The sequence below is a fragment of the Marmota marmota genome, unplaced genomic scaffold (genome assembly GCF_001458135.2).
Source record: "Marmota marmota marmota unplaced genomic scaffold, marMar, whole genome shotgun sequence".
NCBI lineage: Eukaryota > Metazoa > Chordata > Mammalia > Rodentia > Sciuridae > Marmota > Marmota marmota.
In genome coordinates this window covers 12,284,474-12,302,412 of record NW_025999982.1, presented here as the reverse complement: position 1 = coordinate 12,302,412, position 17,939 = coordinate 12,284,474, and the positions used below count along the sequence as shown (strand labels likewise).

The 17,939-nt window shown below is 34.9% G+C and overlaps 1 protein-coding gene across 3 annotated transcripts in view; it reads left to right on the top strand.

The window, feature by feature from the left end:
• Nucleotides 1–17,939, top strand: part of Supt3h (SPT3 homolog, SAGA and STAGA complex component) — a 460,033-nt gene that overhangs the window by 338,020 nt on the left and 104,074 nt on the right. For all 3 annotated transcript variants that reach the window (XM_048805405.1, XM_048805406.1, XM_015487372.2), the window contains 4 exons: nt 4,445–4,520; nt 11,391–11,503; nt 12,352–12,459; nt 16,308–16,475. In XM_048805405.1, coding sequence (XP_048661362.1) covers nt 4,445–4,520; nt 11,391–11,503; nt 12,352–12,459; nt 16,308–16,475 — 465 coding nt within the window. The remainder of the gene's footprint in view (nt 1–4,444; nt 4,521–11,390; nt 11,504–12,351; nt 12,460–16,307; nt 16,476–17,939) is intronic.

Below are 17,939 nucleotides of genomic sequence, written 5' to 3'. Positions count from 1 at the left end.
TGCGGGCTCCCCAGCCCTGGGCCAGGGCGGTTCCGGGAGCCGGAACTCGGCCGCCCCGCGCTCGGTGCTCGCTCCGATAAGAGCAGGCAGTAAGAAGCACCCAGGCACTGAGCCCGAGCAATCTGTCTGCAAGCCACAGGCGAATGGAAGCCTGAAATTACCTGTTCTATGGCTGAATGAGCTGCGGTCAGTCGAAAACAGGAATGGTGACGTCAGCTTTCCAACATGGTGGCTGCTCGCCTCCTCTGTGGTCTGACTAGTGTGGAGAACCGAGATGGACCGCTTCCTTCCCCCGCCTCGAACCCAGAATTCAGCCCTGAGTACGGTGCTTGCACAGCTGGCAGAAACTGCAGCGCTGTATCCCTGTGTCGCTATCTCCTCGTTTCCCAGCGCGCGCTGCAGACTCTAGCCGCGGGGCGATTTGCTGAATAAGCAGTGTTACCCTCCGTGCGACAAACCTCTCGTGTTTGAGTCCCCGTAGCCGATCCTCGTGCGATCGAAATCCTTCCTCCAGGTTCCGGAGCACCCCACTATTGCTGGAAATTCCTAACAAGATAGCCTTTAGCCGTCCTGACTTGTCATACTCCCACACAGTGAAGCAGCACACGGGGGCAATGCACTCCCCTCGCCGCCATCTTCGAGCTTCTCATCCACTATAACTTCTTGATAGTCAGAATATAGTAACATAGCTATTCTCATAGCTATCTCTTTTATTCTGTTAAATTTTTAAAATATTTTTGAATGTTTAAAGGAAATTTTAGGAATAATTCTTCCAAAAGTAGTTTATCCAATACTTGACTATATTGCAGTACTAATAAGATTTAATTACAGAAAGAATGAGTATGTTATGTATTTTTTGGAAGATTCAAGAAAACTGTTTTTGGCACCTAAAGAAACCTGGGAGTGGATATAGTTGACACATTAAGCACAAGATAAAGTGAATTTGCAGATAGAACACCATCACCAGTCTGATCATGACCTTACATTCATGTGACAGTCTAAGATAAAGAAAATATTGTGTGATTTGAAAATGTTCAATATGAATAAAGCTGGGATAAACTGGCTATAAATTTTCAGTGATTTTTACTTTGGAGATTTGTGTTTTTAATATTCTAGCAACATGATATCTTTTTTATTCAAGTTTCATGACCCTATAGAATGGTCAGATGGACTTTATAACTCCCTTTAAAGTGACACTTTTAAAATTAAGTTGGTATTCTAATACTTGATTCAGAATAAGCTAGAACGTAAATGGAATACAAATTCATTATAGTGAATATGATAGATATATGTAATTCTTTTCTTGTTTTTCTTTTTTCTTTATTTTTTTAACAGTACTGGGAATTGTACCCAGGGCCTTGTGCATGACAGGCAAACACTCTTTGACTAAGCAACATACATCTCAAGCCCTTTTTATTTTTTATTTTGAGACGGTCTTGGTAAGTTTTGTCAGGCTGGCCTTGAAATTGCAGTCTTCTTGCTTTGTCCTCCCTATTAGCTGGGATTATGGGCATGCACAACCATACCTGGTTCTAACTCTTTTTGTAAGGAATTTTGTGTACTTAGGGCCTAAGTTTTACCTCTAGCTTTGTCTCTTCATTAACTATGAACATTGAAAGTTTTTTTTTGTTGTTAACTTCTCTAAATCATAGTGTTCTTATAAAATGGAGTTATTAAAACTTCTGTCTTAGAGGTTTTGCTGTTCTTTGTAAAGAGGAGGCATTATTATTTTGATCATGTTCTTACAGTAGGCTTATGATTATTTTTCCCTTTGTACTTTGTCCAGAGATTTCTTACAGTACCAAGATTAGAAAAGAGCTGCCAGTGTGCACTTCAGTATGGATTGGAGTCTGAATGGATGATCTGAATAGAGGCCAAATGAAGAGGAAATTTGCATACCACAAAAAATAAGAGTTAGACTTATTTAACATATGTTCAGGGACTTGATTTTTTTAATGGGTCATTGGTTTAAAAGCTGCCTACCCTGTCTATAATTCATATAATTTGATTACAGTTCGTATGATTCCTGGTCATAGAACAGCCAAGGAAGATACTGGAGTAAAAAATTACTATTGTTTGGAAATAGCTTTTTTATATTTCCAATAAGTTAGCTTGGGAATTGGAAGTCCTCAGCTTCAGTTCTAAGTTAGTCACCTTTGGCAAATCATCTCTCTCTGAACTTCAATTTCCTTGTCTTTTTATAATGAAGAGGATTGAATAAGATAAACTTTAAGCTACTTTCTAGCTATAGTACACCATGCCTATAAATCCTTGCTGTTGAGTCAACTGCCTTACATTGAGTATTTCCTGTGTGCTAGGTGCTATATAAATGGTTTGCTATGAATGTTCTGGGGCCAACTTCCTGATGCCCTTCAGATCAAGGCTTAAATACTGGAGGAATTAAAAGAATAAAGATGCTTAAGGAACAAAAGAGGTTAGGCACTGGAGAGGGTCTCTGAATAGAATGAAACTAGCCATAACAATTGAAAACCCTTCAGATGTTTATAGCTATCTCTGAAATGTAATCAGATTGATAGGCATTGAAGTCCAAAAATGTTCCAGCTAGTTAAATATTTCACTCAAAGCTGGCCATCCTGACAACCTTAGTTTCTTAGGATAAGTTTTCCTGATTTAAATGTCTAGAATCACTTAGTGCAGATACATGAACTATCTAAGGATGTGTACAGATGCCAACTTTTGATTATCCAACTTGGTAGAAGAAAAAACATTAAGAATCCATTTAGGAACCTTCTCTCTTTTTCCACAGCTAGTTTATCTAAGTCCTTTTTGTCTAAATGTGTCATGTAGATGAGGCTGTTTAGTAGAACTGCAGAGAACTTATGTAGGAATGCAAAGATAATTAAAGACTGGTTGCATTATGGTGATAGTCATTGTTTGCCCTGTAGAATAAAATGATAGCATTTGTTCATTCAAAAGTATTCATTACTTTTTATGTTCAAAACACAAACATATCTTCCCATTCTTTCTTTGTTTTCCATCAGCAATCATGAATCATGTCAGATACATTGAAAGAAGGTCAAAACTAAATAATGCATTTATGTATCAAAAATATTTTTAAGTATACAAATATTCACCCAATAATGTATCCTTAAGGATGGTACGTCTGATGCATACACAAGAGAATACATATGCAGTCATCTGCATATACAAATGTGTTTGTGTGTACACTTCATATATGTAAAATATTTGCTTATATATGCTCCAAAAAGACACTTGAACCTAGAGGGTAAATAAACATGAGAAATCTGGGTTTATGCCTGCACATGTGTATGTTTGTGAATAAGTATGGGGGTGGGTGGAGGCATGGCAAAATAAGTGAGAAGGAGGGCAAGGGGGGGAAAGATAAGGAAGGGAATAAACAGTGTTCTTAGAAGGAACCACAGTAGTTACTAATTTTCACTATAACTTCTACCACCCTATCCTTGTTTTCTGCAGAGCTCTAGCTAGTACACCATTATTCAGCCTATCAGCTGATGTTATCAGTGAAAATTGACTACCCACTAAAATTTAAAAAAAAGAAAAAAGAATGACTTCAGTTTTAAAAATACAAAAACATCCACAGACATTAGAGGAAGTAGTCCTTATGTGCTCCAACAACTGTGATAAAGATAACTTGCTAAAAGTCCTTCCACAGCAGGGAAAAAAAATTGAATCTCAGGGATTTTTTTCCTCTACAGGCCAGAAACCCATTCCAAGAAGTACCAGCCTGTTTCATTTCAAAATACTCTCCTTACCAAGGAAGCGGAAGTGGTCATATTCTTTCCCACCAAACCATGGGTGAATTATAATTATCCTACCTCTTGTGGGACAATGAAGCAGCAAACATCTGCTATACTGAATCAAAAACCCACGAATGAAACTATACCAAACTCTGAATCATACCTGGACTCAGATTAAAGGATCTGTATTATGTTTACTACCTTTTTTTCTTTTTCCTTTGCAATTTAAAAAGGATTTGTTAACTGTGGCACCAAGTTCTAAGGGGAAATATGGATTTCATTTGCTGGGTCCATTGACTAACATTGAAAAAATTACAGCTTTAAAACAGATGAACAATAATATTTAATAATATTTTGTTTGGTTTATTGGTTTATTATCCCCTAACATTTTTTTTCCTTTAAAAGGATGGTCTAGTAAGAAAATTTAGAAGTACATAGTCTTAAGAAATTCAGTCTTTTAGTTTTAGTTTCAATAACGAAGTAGAAATAAAATTTTAAACTTTATTTCCAAAAGAAGCAAGTTTCACAGCTACTGTTACTTATCATATGTGTCATGGTATATAATGTAGCACTTGGTAGTACTTAACTTTATTTGCCTGGGGTAAGGAAAGCAGAATAATACTTCAAACTTAAGTTTTAGCTGTGAAAATGTATGTAATAGTCTACTTCCTTGAAAACGTTTTGTCTTTTCATTTTTTCATTAGAGGGCAGAAAGACAGACACGAAGTATGGATTCAGCTCAATACGCAGAGTTTTGTGAAAGTCGACAATTAAGCTTCTGTAAGTATGCATTTAACTACTTAATTATATGTTAATGTATAAGAGATTTGTGTTACAGATGCATAAAACTGACATGTTCTTTATTCCTTAGAAGTTGGTATTTAATATATACATAGTTGTTGCTGTTACAAAACAACTTGCATTTTGGGGGAAACCTAAAGATTTTACAACATTCTACTGTTTTGCAATTAATACTATTAAGAGATTTTAAAGGGCACTAGTAATATACAGAGTTATGTTAATTATTCATATTACCTTTAGTCAGAAAGGTAATTTTAATTTCTTTTCCAGTTTCTTGATCATATTTATGCTAGTGTTGCTGATTCTAGTTGATCCACAATGGACTCCAGTAGTACAGTCATGACATTTAAACGCCCCCAGTATTAATTATAATACCAAACTTTGCCTTTATGCATACTCATATTTCCACAAATGAGCATATCAGTAGTCTTTTCCATTTTTGTCTTTAACCTCCTGCTGTGGCATGCATTCAGCATTAGCCACATTCATTAGTCCATACTCTCCTAACATGAATGACCTACCAGTATTATTAGTGCTTACCCATCATTGAATACCAGCTTATTAAAAGTACATAAAGACTCATCGTAGTGAACTGGATTATGGAGCAAAACATCTTCACAGCAACTGTTCAGTGATGACTAAGGCTCTTGGGGTAAATCTCAGAGTGAAAGTGTGATGAAAAGTCCAGTAAAAAATATGACAAAGTAGCACATGACATTGATTTGAGGGATTATAGAAACAATGATGTCTTTAAACAAAAAGCTATTATCTGGTCATAATAACAAAGTATTTGATTTGGAAAAAAATGAGAGTTTCATTTATAGATCATAAAGTACAAATGAATGACACATTTCAAATAGTGCCCCATGTAAATGTCAGAAAAATATAGGAAAACATGTTTTGAAAGATTTTTTTTCTAACTAAATATACTTTCCAATCTGACTAACAACTTGGCATGCATCTGTGAAACATTAAGTAAATGACACTTCAGATCATGGCAATTTCAGCAAATGAGAGGTTTTTGTATCATAATTTTTAGGTTTAAAAATGGCATTCAAGTCTTTTATAACTATAAATCTCCACTTTATAAAATAACATTTGGTGCAATATAACTATTTTTTAAATCATATTTTAAATTTAATTCACTTAAAGGAATAGAAGTAGTATTTTACACTAAAACTGACAATCTTAAATTCTCATACCTTTCATTTGAAAATTAGATTTTTGTTCACTTTTTGCTTTTAACACAAAAACTAGATTAAAAGTAACATTTTCCCCTCTATAAAATAATTGTGTTTTTTAAATTTTTTTTTCAGTTGTAGTTAAACACAATACCTTATTTTATTTATTTTTATGTGGGACTGAGGATCGAACCCAGAGTCTCGCACGTGCTAGGCGAGCGCTCTACCACTGAGCCACAACGTCAGCCCCAATAAAATAATTGTAATATAAACAGTACACTATGCTTAATTTTCTTTTCTGTAGGAAAGAAGGAATTCATTATTTAAAAATATTTGTTCAAATGGTGTCCATAGAGGCTTCATTATGAAACCTTGGTGGAATGATCTGTTTTATATGATAGAATACTGAGGTTGAGAATACGTTGTACAAGTGAGTCACCAAATTTAGAAAGCCATTGCTGTACTGGTTAGAAAGTTAGGTTTTTTTCCTTCTTCTCCTGATAAATAATCACCAGAATATAGGAATTGTGATTCCACCATATATGTTTTCTTACATGCTTGTTCATGGCAGTTACTGGTATTATTTTAAAATAGTGAGTATCACTTTTTGGGCAATGGAGCAAAACATCTTTACAGCATGAGTTCAGTTATGACTAAGGCTCTTGGTCTGTCTTTTGTTTGTATATTTATATAATTCAGATAGTCATTTTACTTAAAGTCTTTAACACCCCCCCACCCCTTGTTTCTGTGCGTGGGCTCTTTCTCATTCTATGAGGAGGTCCACAGAACAGGGTAGAGGAGAGTGTGGCTGCGGAGTTGCTAATCAAGACCTCTAGAGACCAAGCAGGAAGCAGGTCTGATTTATTGCGCAGTTACCATGTATATATATTCAGGCAGTAGCTAAGCAGATTACAGGCAGCCACCAATACAATTTCTGGCCAACAGTTCCTGCAGTGACCAATCGAGGAGCGGGCATATAGCAAGTGCAGGGACTGCAACACGTGGCCTCATGCTCAGGGCTGTGCCTACGGGGTAAGTGGTTTGCCACTTACATGCCTAGCATGGGAGAATGGTTTGCCACTCAGAAGCCCTTAATGTATGCCATGTATGCAGTACTCCATGCACTTGTCCCCACATGTCTGTCTGTCTTTCTGTGTGTCTCTCCTGTTTTTTTTTTTTTTTTTTAAGTACTGGGAAATGAACCCAGAGCCACATCCCAAACCACCCCCCACATTTTGTTTGAGACAGGGTCTAAGTTGCTGAAGCTGATCTTAAACTTATGATCCTCCTGCCTCAGCCTCCCAAGTTTCCAGGATTACAGGTGTGTGTACCCCCACTGGCTAAATCTTTTAAAACTTAACATTAGCATTGACTCACAATGGTTTTTCTGGCAAATCATATTGCAATTCTTTCAAGCATTATTTTTATTTTTTTCTGAACAATTATTACCTAGATTTTTAAAAATCAATCTGATCTAAGAGTCTCTTTTAGCAGATGAGTTCAAATTGTATCTACATTTGATTTTATATGTACTGTTATATTTTGTGTTTTAAATGTACTATGTGTTTTTATTTATTTTTCCTCCTCCTTTTCTGTGTTCTGTTGGATTCATATGGTTTTATTCATTTCAGTTTTTCTCTACTAGTTTATTTATCTTACATTCTATTGTGCCATTTCAGTAACTACCTTTATTTTTTAACTTTATACCCCTGATAATATTTTAAAATATTAATGGGCCTAATGTCATTATTCCTGAGACTGAGTGATCAAAGTACTCATTTTTGTCTTGAAATGGCTTTATTTTCTTGCCATAATTAAATGATTATCAGGTGGGCAGGAAATTGTGTATGATAGTTATTTATATATATATATGATTCCATTCTCTTTTTGCCTCTGTTAGAAAACTGCTGTCCATTGACTTGTTCTGTATTTTTCTTGTGAGAGTAGCTTTAAGAGAATGAAGACATTGCCTGAAGGCCCTCTGTTACTGGGAAATGAGCAGGCTAGATAACCAACCATAGCTGCCCATTGAAGACATATAGAAAGAAGGGAATAAGGAACCCTTACTCTGGAGGTTCCAGAGGAATCCTTACCCTCTGAGGAAGGCTATTTTCAATTAATGCAAAGAATAGTAATTTCAAAGGGTTGAAGTCACAGAATTCTTGGTGAGAACAGATGTAGTAGAAATCATGAAATATTAGTCAGGGGTGGGAGAAAAGAATTTTGTTAGAAACTTAAATTTGTCTAGTAATTATTGATAAGAGATATAAAAAGTGTATGAGATTAACCTTAAATTTCTGTATGAAATTATAATGTAAAGTTGTTCTAAATGTAGTCTAGTATTAGAAAGCTGATAACACTAGGAACTTTTGGACATTGTTCAGAATTCTACTTAAGTTATTAGTCAGTTTCCAGATTACCCATTTTCCTGATATATGGGGAAGAGGAGTAAAGAAGAAACTCATTTGTTTAGAAGCTCCTTCAGCTCTGGGTGAAAATGAACTGTTACAGCTGGGGATCATTGTGCTGCTTTTGGAAAAACCAATAATATCCTGGAAGCATCAGTCTCTGAAGCAGTCCTTTTCCAGACGACAGGGAACAAATGGCTCAGAGAATGTTTGTTCACTTGTTGATGGACAGCAATAATGCGTGGTTTATGGGAAATCTGTGCATCTTTTTTGATACATAGAAAAGTTTGGACTCTGCCTTTTTGTTAAAGAAATATCTTTTTCTTTCCTTTCTTCATTTCTTTTAGAAATACTTTCTTGTGAGTCTGCCAAGGAAAGGCATTATTTTATTTTCTGAGGATACAATGGTGGAGTCATAGTCCTTGTTTCTGTGCTTATAGTCTAGTAAGGAAGCTACTAATTCTTTTGCTTCTATTCATAGGTCTGACCTAATACTAATAATTATCCTTTTCATAACTTTCAAAGTAAAATTTTTAGAGCATAGTCACTAAATATCTGTTTCTGTGTTCCTAATGATCTGCCAAAGGGAGAAGTAAATAAGGTACATTTCATTGATCTTACCAGATTGCTTCCTGGTGACTTTAATTCTGTCAGAAGTATTTCAGAGATGTCTAGCAAGTGTTCATGAGCTGTTGCAGCTTACTAGATAGATGGAATGTTTCATGTCTGAATATGTGGAAGATGAGTTACTGTAGGGAGATAACTTTAAGGGGGCTAATCATAATTCTGCCACATTTGACAGCTTTAGAGATAGCAGGATTTCATGTCTTCTGTGATTTATTTAAAACAAAACTCTTTTGTATATGGAATCCATGAAGATTCTATCTGTAAGGATCAAAATGCCATGCTCTAAGTTATTGTTAAGTGTTCTGTAGACCAGTGGTATGATGTTAATCTAAAGAATAATAAGTAGCTTTTTTTAAACATCATGTAGATTTGATTAAAAAAAATTTTCCCTATCAATCATTTTCCCTCTAGAGTACTATTTAAATTAGTAATGTCTAGGGAAAGCTCTATATCAAATTAGATTTTTCTTAGTACTATGGCAGTTTGGATATAGTTAGTTGACGGTCCCTTATGTTTCTTGGTCCCATATATGCTTGGTACTGTTAGGTATGCAGAGAGACCTGATTCATGATCTTTACCCACAAAGAACTTATAATATGGTTTGAAAAATGATAAGCACATATAAAAGATACCCTGTATTTTAATACATGGCTAGAGTGTGAAAGTATATCCATGACTTATATGGTCAGAATTCATATGAATGATGAAGAGAGATGGGAGAGCAATCCATGGAAGGAAAGGAGCAAGAATGACCATAAAAAGGGTTAAATCCAAGGCCACATGACAGCTAAATAGGGAAGCAATGTAAAGAAAGGCTGGAATCAGCCTGAATGGTTTTGAGAGTCAGGTTTAAGAATTTGGGCATCTTAATCTGGAAAACATAGCTACAAGTTTAAATCAGGCCAGATATCAATTTATTTTATTCTAAATTAAATAAAGGGGAAGGCAGGGGGCATGGGGTTATTAATGATGGTGGAATGTGATGATCATTATTATCCAGAGTACATGTATGAAAACACGAATTGGTGTGAATATACTTTGTATACAACCAGAGATATGAAAAATTGTACTCTATATGTGTAATAAGAATTATAATGCATTCCACTGTCATATATAAATAAAAATAAATAAATGAATTCACAACTTTGAATTTTTTCGTATAATAGACACATTTTGAAAAGTGTTAGATGGGCAGTTTCTGTATGTTTCTTTCTTCATCATAGGCTTTCTCCTAGTTTTTTATTTCCACGAGTATAAATTAAAGTTACATCAAGCTAGCATGATAGTGCATGCCTGTAATCCCAGTGACTCTGGAGGCTGAGGCAGGAGGATTGCAAATTTGAAGCCAGTGTCAGCAACTAAAGAGACCCCTAATCAACTTAGAGATTTAAAAAGGCTGCAATGTGACTTAGTGGTTAAGCACCCCTGAATACCAAAATAAATAAATTAAAATAATAAAAAAGAAAAACGTTACATCAAACAAATCTCTGTTGATGCAACTTAAGCAATGGCCAGTGGTAACATATTTTGAAGCAATATGAAAAGTACTAAACTTTAAGTAGTTTAGTATACTGTCATGTACCACAGATTCAGAATAAAATGCATAGGGATTTCTTAAAGGCAGCCATTGTGTTGCGTTGTAATCAAGGGTTGAAACTTGTACATCTTTTCCTTACCTTGGATGAGCAGGGGATGTACCAGAGATTGAACCCAGGGGCATTTAACTACTGAATCACATCCCTAGCCTTTTTTAATTTTTAATTTTGAAACAGGGTCTTGCTGAGTTGCTTAGGATTTCCCTAAGTTGCTGAGGCTGGCCTTGAACTTGCCAATCCTCTACCTCAGCCTCCTGGGTCTCTGGGATTCAAGACCTACTACACCACTGCGCCTGGCAAAACTTGTATTTCTTGGGTCTAGAAAACCTCAAGGTCATTTTTTAATGCAGAAAATGGATGGCATTAGAGCAGATTATGCTAACTGAAGCTAGCCAATCCCTAAAAAACAAATGCCAAATGTCTTCTTTGATATAAGGAGAGTAACTAGGAACAGAGTAGGGACGAAGAGCATGAGAAGAAGATTAACATCAAACAGGGATGAGAGGTGGGAGGGAAAGGGAGAGAGAAGGGAAATTGCATGGAAATGGAAGGAGACCCTCAGGGTTATACAAAATTACATACAAGAGGAAGTGAGGGGAAAGGGAAAAATAATACAAGGGGGACAAATGAATGTCAGTAGAGGGGGCAGAGAGAGAAGAGGGGATGGGAGGGGAGGGGAGGGGGGATAGCAGAGGATAGGAAAGGCAGCAGAACACAACAGACACTAGTATGGCAATATGTAAATCAATGGATGTGTAACTGATGTGATTCTGCAATCTGTATATGGGGTAAAAATGGGAGCTCATAACCCACTTGAATCAAAGTGTGAAATATGATATATCAAGAACTATGTAATGTTTTGAACAACCAACAATAAAAAAAAAAAAGAAAACCTCAAGGTCAAAATATTGCTTTGCTTTTATGGGCATTATTCTTTGTATACAATTCTCAGGAAAGGTGTTTTTCAATTTATGATTATATATGCAGTATTAAGATACTTTAAAAATTAAAATTTTCCACTTGTTTTTTAATGACTAGCCAAAAAAGCTTCCAAATTTCGAGACTGGTTGGACTGCAGCAGCATGGAGATAAAACCCAATGTTGTCGCTATGGAAATTTTAGCTTATTTAGCATATGAAACAGTGGCACAGGTAAAAATTCTAAACTGTCTGTCAAACCACACAGGGCTGGTTTCTCATTTTTGTCCTTGATCAGTTCTACTTACACCCTCTGCTCTACCATCCATGAGTTCTTTTCTGTGACAGTTATATCATTTACTAAAATTTAGTTCAGTTATGTTTCTTTGTATCCTTAGCTCTGGTGGGTGTTAGGGTAGAAAAAGATTCTAATTATTCTTTTTTTTAATAGTTTTTTAATTGTAGATGGACACAATACATTTATTTATTTATTTATTTATTTATTTATTTTTATGCTGAGGATCCAATCCAGTGCCTCACACTTACTAGGTAAACTCTGTACCACTGAGCCACAACTCAAGCCCCTCTAATTGTTCTTGAAATTGAACTCTGAAGTCCTCATCTGCCTTTAGAGATACTGTTTGAAGTTTGGAAAAATGCCTGTCTAGGTATGTGAGGTCTCCTAGTGCTCAACAAAATCTGGATCTGGGATCACTGCCATCTGCCAGTTTCTCCAAGTATTACCAACCCCTCTGTACATGTTTACAGTGGGAACTCCCAGACTACCCACTTAGAACAGACCTACTAAACTAGAATCTATGGGCTTGTAGCCCAAAAATCTATATTTTAAAATGCTTCCCTACTGATTCTGAGATGAGCTTTGAGAATTACTTCCCTAGAAAGTCAGAATATATCATTTGTATTCATAAGTACGTCATGAATTTTATCAATTAGTGAAAGTCTGTGCTCATGTCCACAATACAGATTTTTAGATACAGTATTATCAATAACATTTTGAATGTATTGCTTTTAGGTTCACCACTTTAATGGTATTCATTATTTTCATTGCTCTGATCTTCTAGTTAGTGGATCTGGCTCTTCTTGTGAGACAGGACATGATAACCAAAGCAGGGGACCCCTTCAGTCATGCCATTTCTGCAACTTTCATTCAGTATCACAACTCTGTTGAGGTAAGTTTCAGAAAATCTGACTTTAAGACATTGGTGGATTTTGTTATGTGTCTGTGTTTACATTAGCAGTTCTTTGAAAAAGATTAGTAAAGTATAGCCTTCAGTCAAAAAAACTTTAAAACATACACCAAATAAACATTTATTGAGAACTTACTATATGCCAGGACTTAACAGTCTACTTACTAGAACAATTTTCGTTTCAATTTTTCTTTTCCTCACTTGACTTTCCTAGACCTTCAGTAAAGGTGGGATATTTGCAAAGCATTTTTCATTTCCACAGAAAATAAACAACTGGTTTAGTTAATTGAATAACATTGGGAAAAATTATTTCTTTTTGCCTCAAAGATGAGAGAATTTGGCTGGGATGTAGCCTGGTGGTAGAAGAGTGCTTTCCTAGCATGCAGAAGGCCCTTGGTTCAGTCCCCAGCACCTACCCATAAATTAGAGAATTATTATTCATGTAATTACTAAGATTTATTGAAATTTATTAAAAGCTTCCCATTTAATTTATTGATTCATGTATAGACATGATTTAAACACACTTGGCTCATTAGCTTTAGATTAGCCTATCATGTAAAAATCAGATTCTTTTCTGATCTGTTTACGCTGATGGGCTTCCTATTTATGGGGACTATAAAGTCTTCTTTCCAGTTTTAAACATTTACATAATAATTTTCCACAACTTTTAGTATATCGAATATTTTCTGTAAACAGCATGTGCTTAAAAGCCAGAAATAAAATATAACATGTTGAATATATTTGCTAGTATCTGACCTCTTTTTTGCTAACAAAAAGCAGTAGTTTCTTATAGTTAAGTCAATAACTATAGAAAAGACATCAAAAATAGTAACATCCAAATGTATAATCACAAAATGGATTTTAGATCATGTGAAGTGAAATGTTTAACCTGTTTGAAAATTACAAAGCCCTGTGTTATATCTGTACCTAAATTATAAATGTCTGCTTCTTATTAATATCTATAGGTAAGACTGATGACTAAAATAGTTTCTAAGAAGTAATTCTAATTTGTTTTAGGCCACACCTCTTTGAAAATCTGATGAAGACTACAAACCTCTTTTCCATAAACATATTTGCCAATTTTGCATACAATTTTATGTTGTTCAGACACTTCTGAATTCATCTATGATCTAAGGAATCTATAAACCCTATGAATCCCAGGTTTAAATATCTTACTTTACGGTATTTAGAAAATATATTAAGATATCATCTTATTACATACTAAAAAGTCAACTTGATGTCTTTTTATATCTCTTGGAGAATCAGATTGGCTTGAAATCCAAGTAGGAATTAAATGTTTATGCCCATTAAAAATCCATTTCTTTTCTTGGAAAAGGTCATACATTATTATCAGCCAGCATACTTTAAAAATCCCTAAAGCTTACTTAGTTGATTAAACACTGTTTTCTTTATGTTTCAAACCCAAATTATGATGTCAAAGAACACCCTTTAAAATGTCTTTGATGCACATTCACTTTATGAATGTGTATATAAGTATGCTTTCCATTAACATCAGACAAATTTGTTTTTACATTTCTAATTGAGGAAATTTACTGTGAACATAACAAGGCTAGTTTTCCCTTAACATTCAAGTGATTGCTTGCATGGCTAGGAAGGTTCTTTGTGTTCCCCACCCTGCTTGGTTCTCCAGGGTGGCCAAGCTGCCCTGGGCAACTGCTCAGCAACCACAGCCTCTGTTCCCAGCTACATGGCAGTTAAGAAAAAAATGTCCTATGTATGCTGGATTTCCTGGGCTCTCTGGGAGGTGGGAACATGAGTGTCATTGAGCATCCTTACAGATTATTAGTATAAGCCTCAAGCTTTTCCTGGCCTGGCAGACACATTTCTTCCTCTGTGACTGGTAGTCAAAGTGGACATTCATAAAGACTGTCTTCTTTACTGCCCTTTATTACCTAATGAAACACAAAAGAATGATACTGTAAATCAGAAATCTTAGTCATCAACACTGCAAATCAGCAGCCAATCTCTAGGGCCTGCACCTTAAGTAATGTACCAAAGTGGGTCCAAAGAGGTCTCTGGAGACTAATAGGAGCTGTGTTCATGGAAACAGAACATTTTGTAAAACAAAAAAGCAAATAAATGAAAAAAACAATTCAAGATAACGTAACAAAATGAGTGGCCCAAACAGAAAGTGCAGGGGTTGAAATAAAAGATTTTCTGATTCTCTCTCTTTTCCCTCACTCACACACAAACACACACACATTCCCCAGTTACAATCAGAAAGCTGAGTATTGAAGGGATGAGAACCTCAAAGTGGGGAAGATGTTCTGGGCCAGGGATGAAGCATAAGTATGATTATACATGGGAGGAAAAAAACCAACTATGATTGAAATATACAAGCAACACGTTCATTGAGAAGGGATAGTAGCAGGTTTGGTTAGAAAATCATGGCCCAGACTATATAGGGTCTTAGAGTGCAGGAATCATTAAGAAGAATTTGAATGATTCTTGGCTGAAGGATAATGTGTTCAAAAGGATGTTTTAAGAAGATCCAAATGATTGTGCTAGGTTTAGTTGATTGGAATTGAAAACTTAGCATCATGATGTTAATGTTCAGTGCCTTACATTTAAAGGAAGATCATTCTTGAATACTAACCATAGATGGGATTGAGCAAGTTAAGCTTGGGTTCCTCATACTAGATTAGCAAATTTAATATTAATTCAGGTTAATTTTCCAAGTTTTGTCCTAACATATGATTTGCACAGAGGTAGCTATGATCCCTAAGAGTTATGCAAATACTCCAAAAGAAAAAAAAATTCAAATATGAGACACTTCTGTTCCAAGCATTTTGAATAAAGAGATACTCAACCTGTATCTTGTTTTTCCAGGAACAAGTCATGGCAGGTTAGCCTCATTCCCTTTTTTTTAACAGTGGTTCTCGAAAAGATCAAGGAAATACTCTTAAAACCAGCATCCAAATTTTCAGCAAATCATTTTACAAAGTGTGGCATAAGTTTTTAATACATTATAGAAATCATGGACAGTAGATAGTATGGCTGGTATGGTTGATAGGATGAGGAATGTTTAGATTAATCATATCATACTAAAAAAAGGACAGATTTTTATTTGCTTGTATATGTCTGAGATGGCAATATTGTGATGCAACAAAGATTTTTTTTAGTTTATTTTAGGTGCCATCCTTATTGGATTGACATTTACCTGGTGCAGAATGTCTAAAGGAAAGTAATGGAGATGGTGTGTTTGAAGGAGCATAAAAGCATATCTAATAATAACTGGTTGGAATTATTTAGAATATTTAACCATAAAAATGAGGCTACAATGTGTAGCAGTCTTCAATATTGAAGTGCTTCTACATGAAAGAAAGAACAGACATGCATTCATGACCCAAGAAAGTAGATAGTTATTAGGAATATCAGAAAGGAAAGGAAGAAAGGAAGACATTGCAAGTGGAAAGGACTAGAGTAATCCACAGTGACTCTAAGGGTGAGTTTGAGTTACTGGGAAAATTCTAGTCACCATTGTCACAAATATCATCTAAAAAGCATCCTTTTAAGGAAACTTGTAAGACAGGTAAGTTTGAAATGCTAACAAAATTTCTATCTAACAAAACCAGAGGCTAAAAGTTTATACATGAAGAATTCTGATTTTGTCTAAATAATTAGATTATAAATTAATGTATTTAGAACCTCAACAACAAGATAGTCATTTCTATGGACTAGATAGGAATAATTTATGTTTTCATATTTGAAAGTCATAAGTAACATGAAATTCATTAGCTATTTTTTTAAAATTGTAATGTTAGTAAAGGGCCTGGTTATTTATTACAAAGCCATGTCTCTTTGGGCAGGGGTCTTGCATGAAGTCCTGCCCCGACTCCCCTGAGAACACGCCACCTCCTACACCAACAGCTCCATCATCTGGATCCCAGCACTCAGGGAGAACCACATCAGGATCCCTAGGGAGTGGGAGTGCTACACAGGACTCTACTAAAACCAAGCAGAGGAAGAGAAAAAAGGTCAGTGATGATTTTTTTTCCCCCCTGGTACAGAGTGAAAAGAGCCTTTAAGTTTCTTTCAGAGATAGGAAAAATGTACGGTTTTTCTCTCAACTCAAAATATTAGAAGTAACCAATTTACATTCACCCATTTTCAATGAGTTCTACTTAAACTTTTTAAACAACTGTAATCTGGATAAAGAGGATGCTGATTTTCTCTAAAATTTTACTATAAAAATCTTCAAACATATAGAAGATAAAAGAATTATAAACACTTCATATCTACCATCCAGATTCTGTAATTAACATTTAAGTATATTTATAACTACATATTTACTGTATAACATTTACTATATCTATTTATCTAATCATCCCCTTTATTCTGTAGTTCATTCTTTTTAATGATACATTACAAAATAAGTTGCAGACATCAGTGCATTTTATACCTAAACAGTTTATTGTTTATAATTTATGGTTCCTTTTTTTAAAGGTAAAATTTATGCTCAGTGAATCATTTGATTCTTTTTTTTTAATATTTTTTTAGCTTCAGATGGACACAATATCTTCACCTCTATTTCTGTGTGGTGCAGAGGATCGAACCCAGTGCTTCATGCATGCTAGGCGAGCCCTATACCACTGAGCCACAACTCCAGCCCCTTGATTCTTATGTGCACTATAAAAATATAATTTTGACAAATACATTAACCTATGTTTTTCCAAAACCCTTTCAAGATACAGACCATTACCATCAGCTCAGAAATTTCCTTCATTTTTTCTCCCAATTATTGCCACTATCTTCTGAAAAGTAACCACTGTTACAATTTTTTACTATAGATTAGTTTATTATATTCTAGAACTTTAAATAAACAAAATATAATATGTACTCTTTTGTATGAAATTCTTTTACTTAGGAGGTTTTTTTAAATTTGTTTTTCAGTATAATGTAGTCCTCTTTATTACTGATGAATATTTCATTATATGAATATGTCAACTTATTCATTCTTTTGTTGGTGGATACTTGGAATATCACCAGTGTTTCAGGTAATGTGAATAAATCTGTTAGGATATTTCTGTGTTAGTCTTTAAATACAAATATTGTCATGTCTTTTAGGTAGATAGCTAAGAAGAAAATTGCTGGGTGGTAGAGTTATGTATTTTTGATTTTTAAAGAAACTGCAAGACCTTTTTTTTTTCCAAAAGGATTGAACCATATTATACTTCCACGAACAATATTTAAGAATTCCAGTTGTCCACATCCTGATAAACATTTTATGTTGTCATTGTTTTTACTTCCAGCCATTCTATTGAAAATTTAGTGGTAACAATAGTTTGTGCATTTCCCTAACTAACTTGAACACTTTTTTTTTTCCATTTAATGCTTTGTCATTCATATAGCTTCCTCTGAGAAGTAGCTGTTCAAATCCTTTATTCAGGTTTTTATTTTTTGTTTGTTTTATTATGTTTTGTTGCCTTTATTAGCTTCAG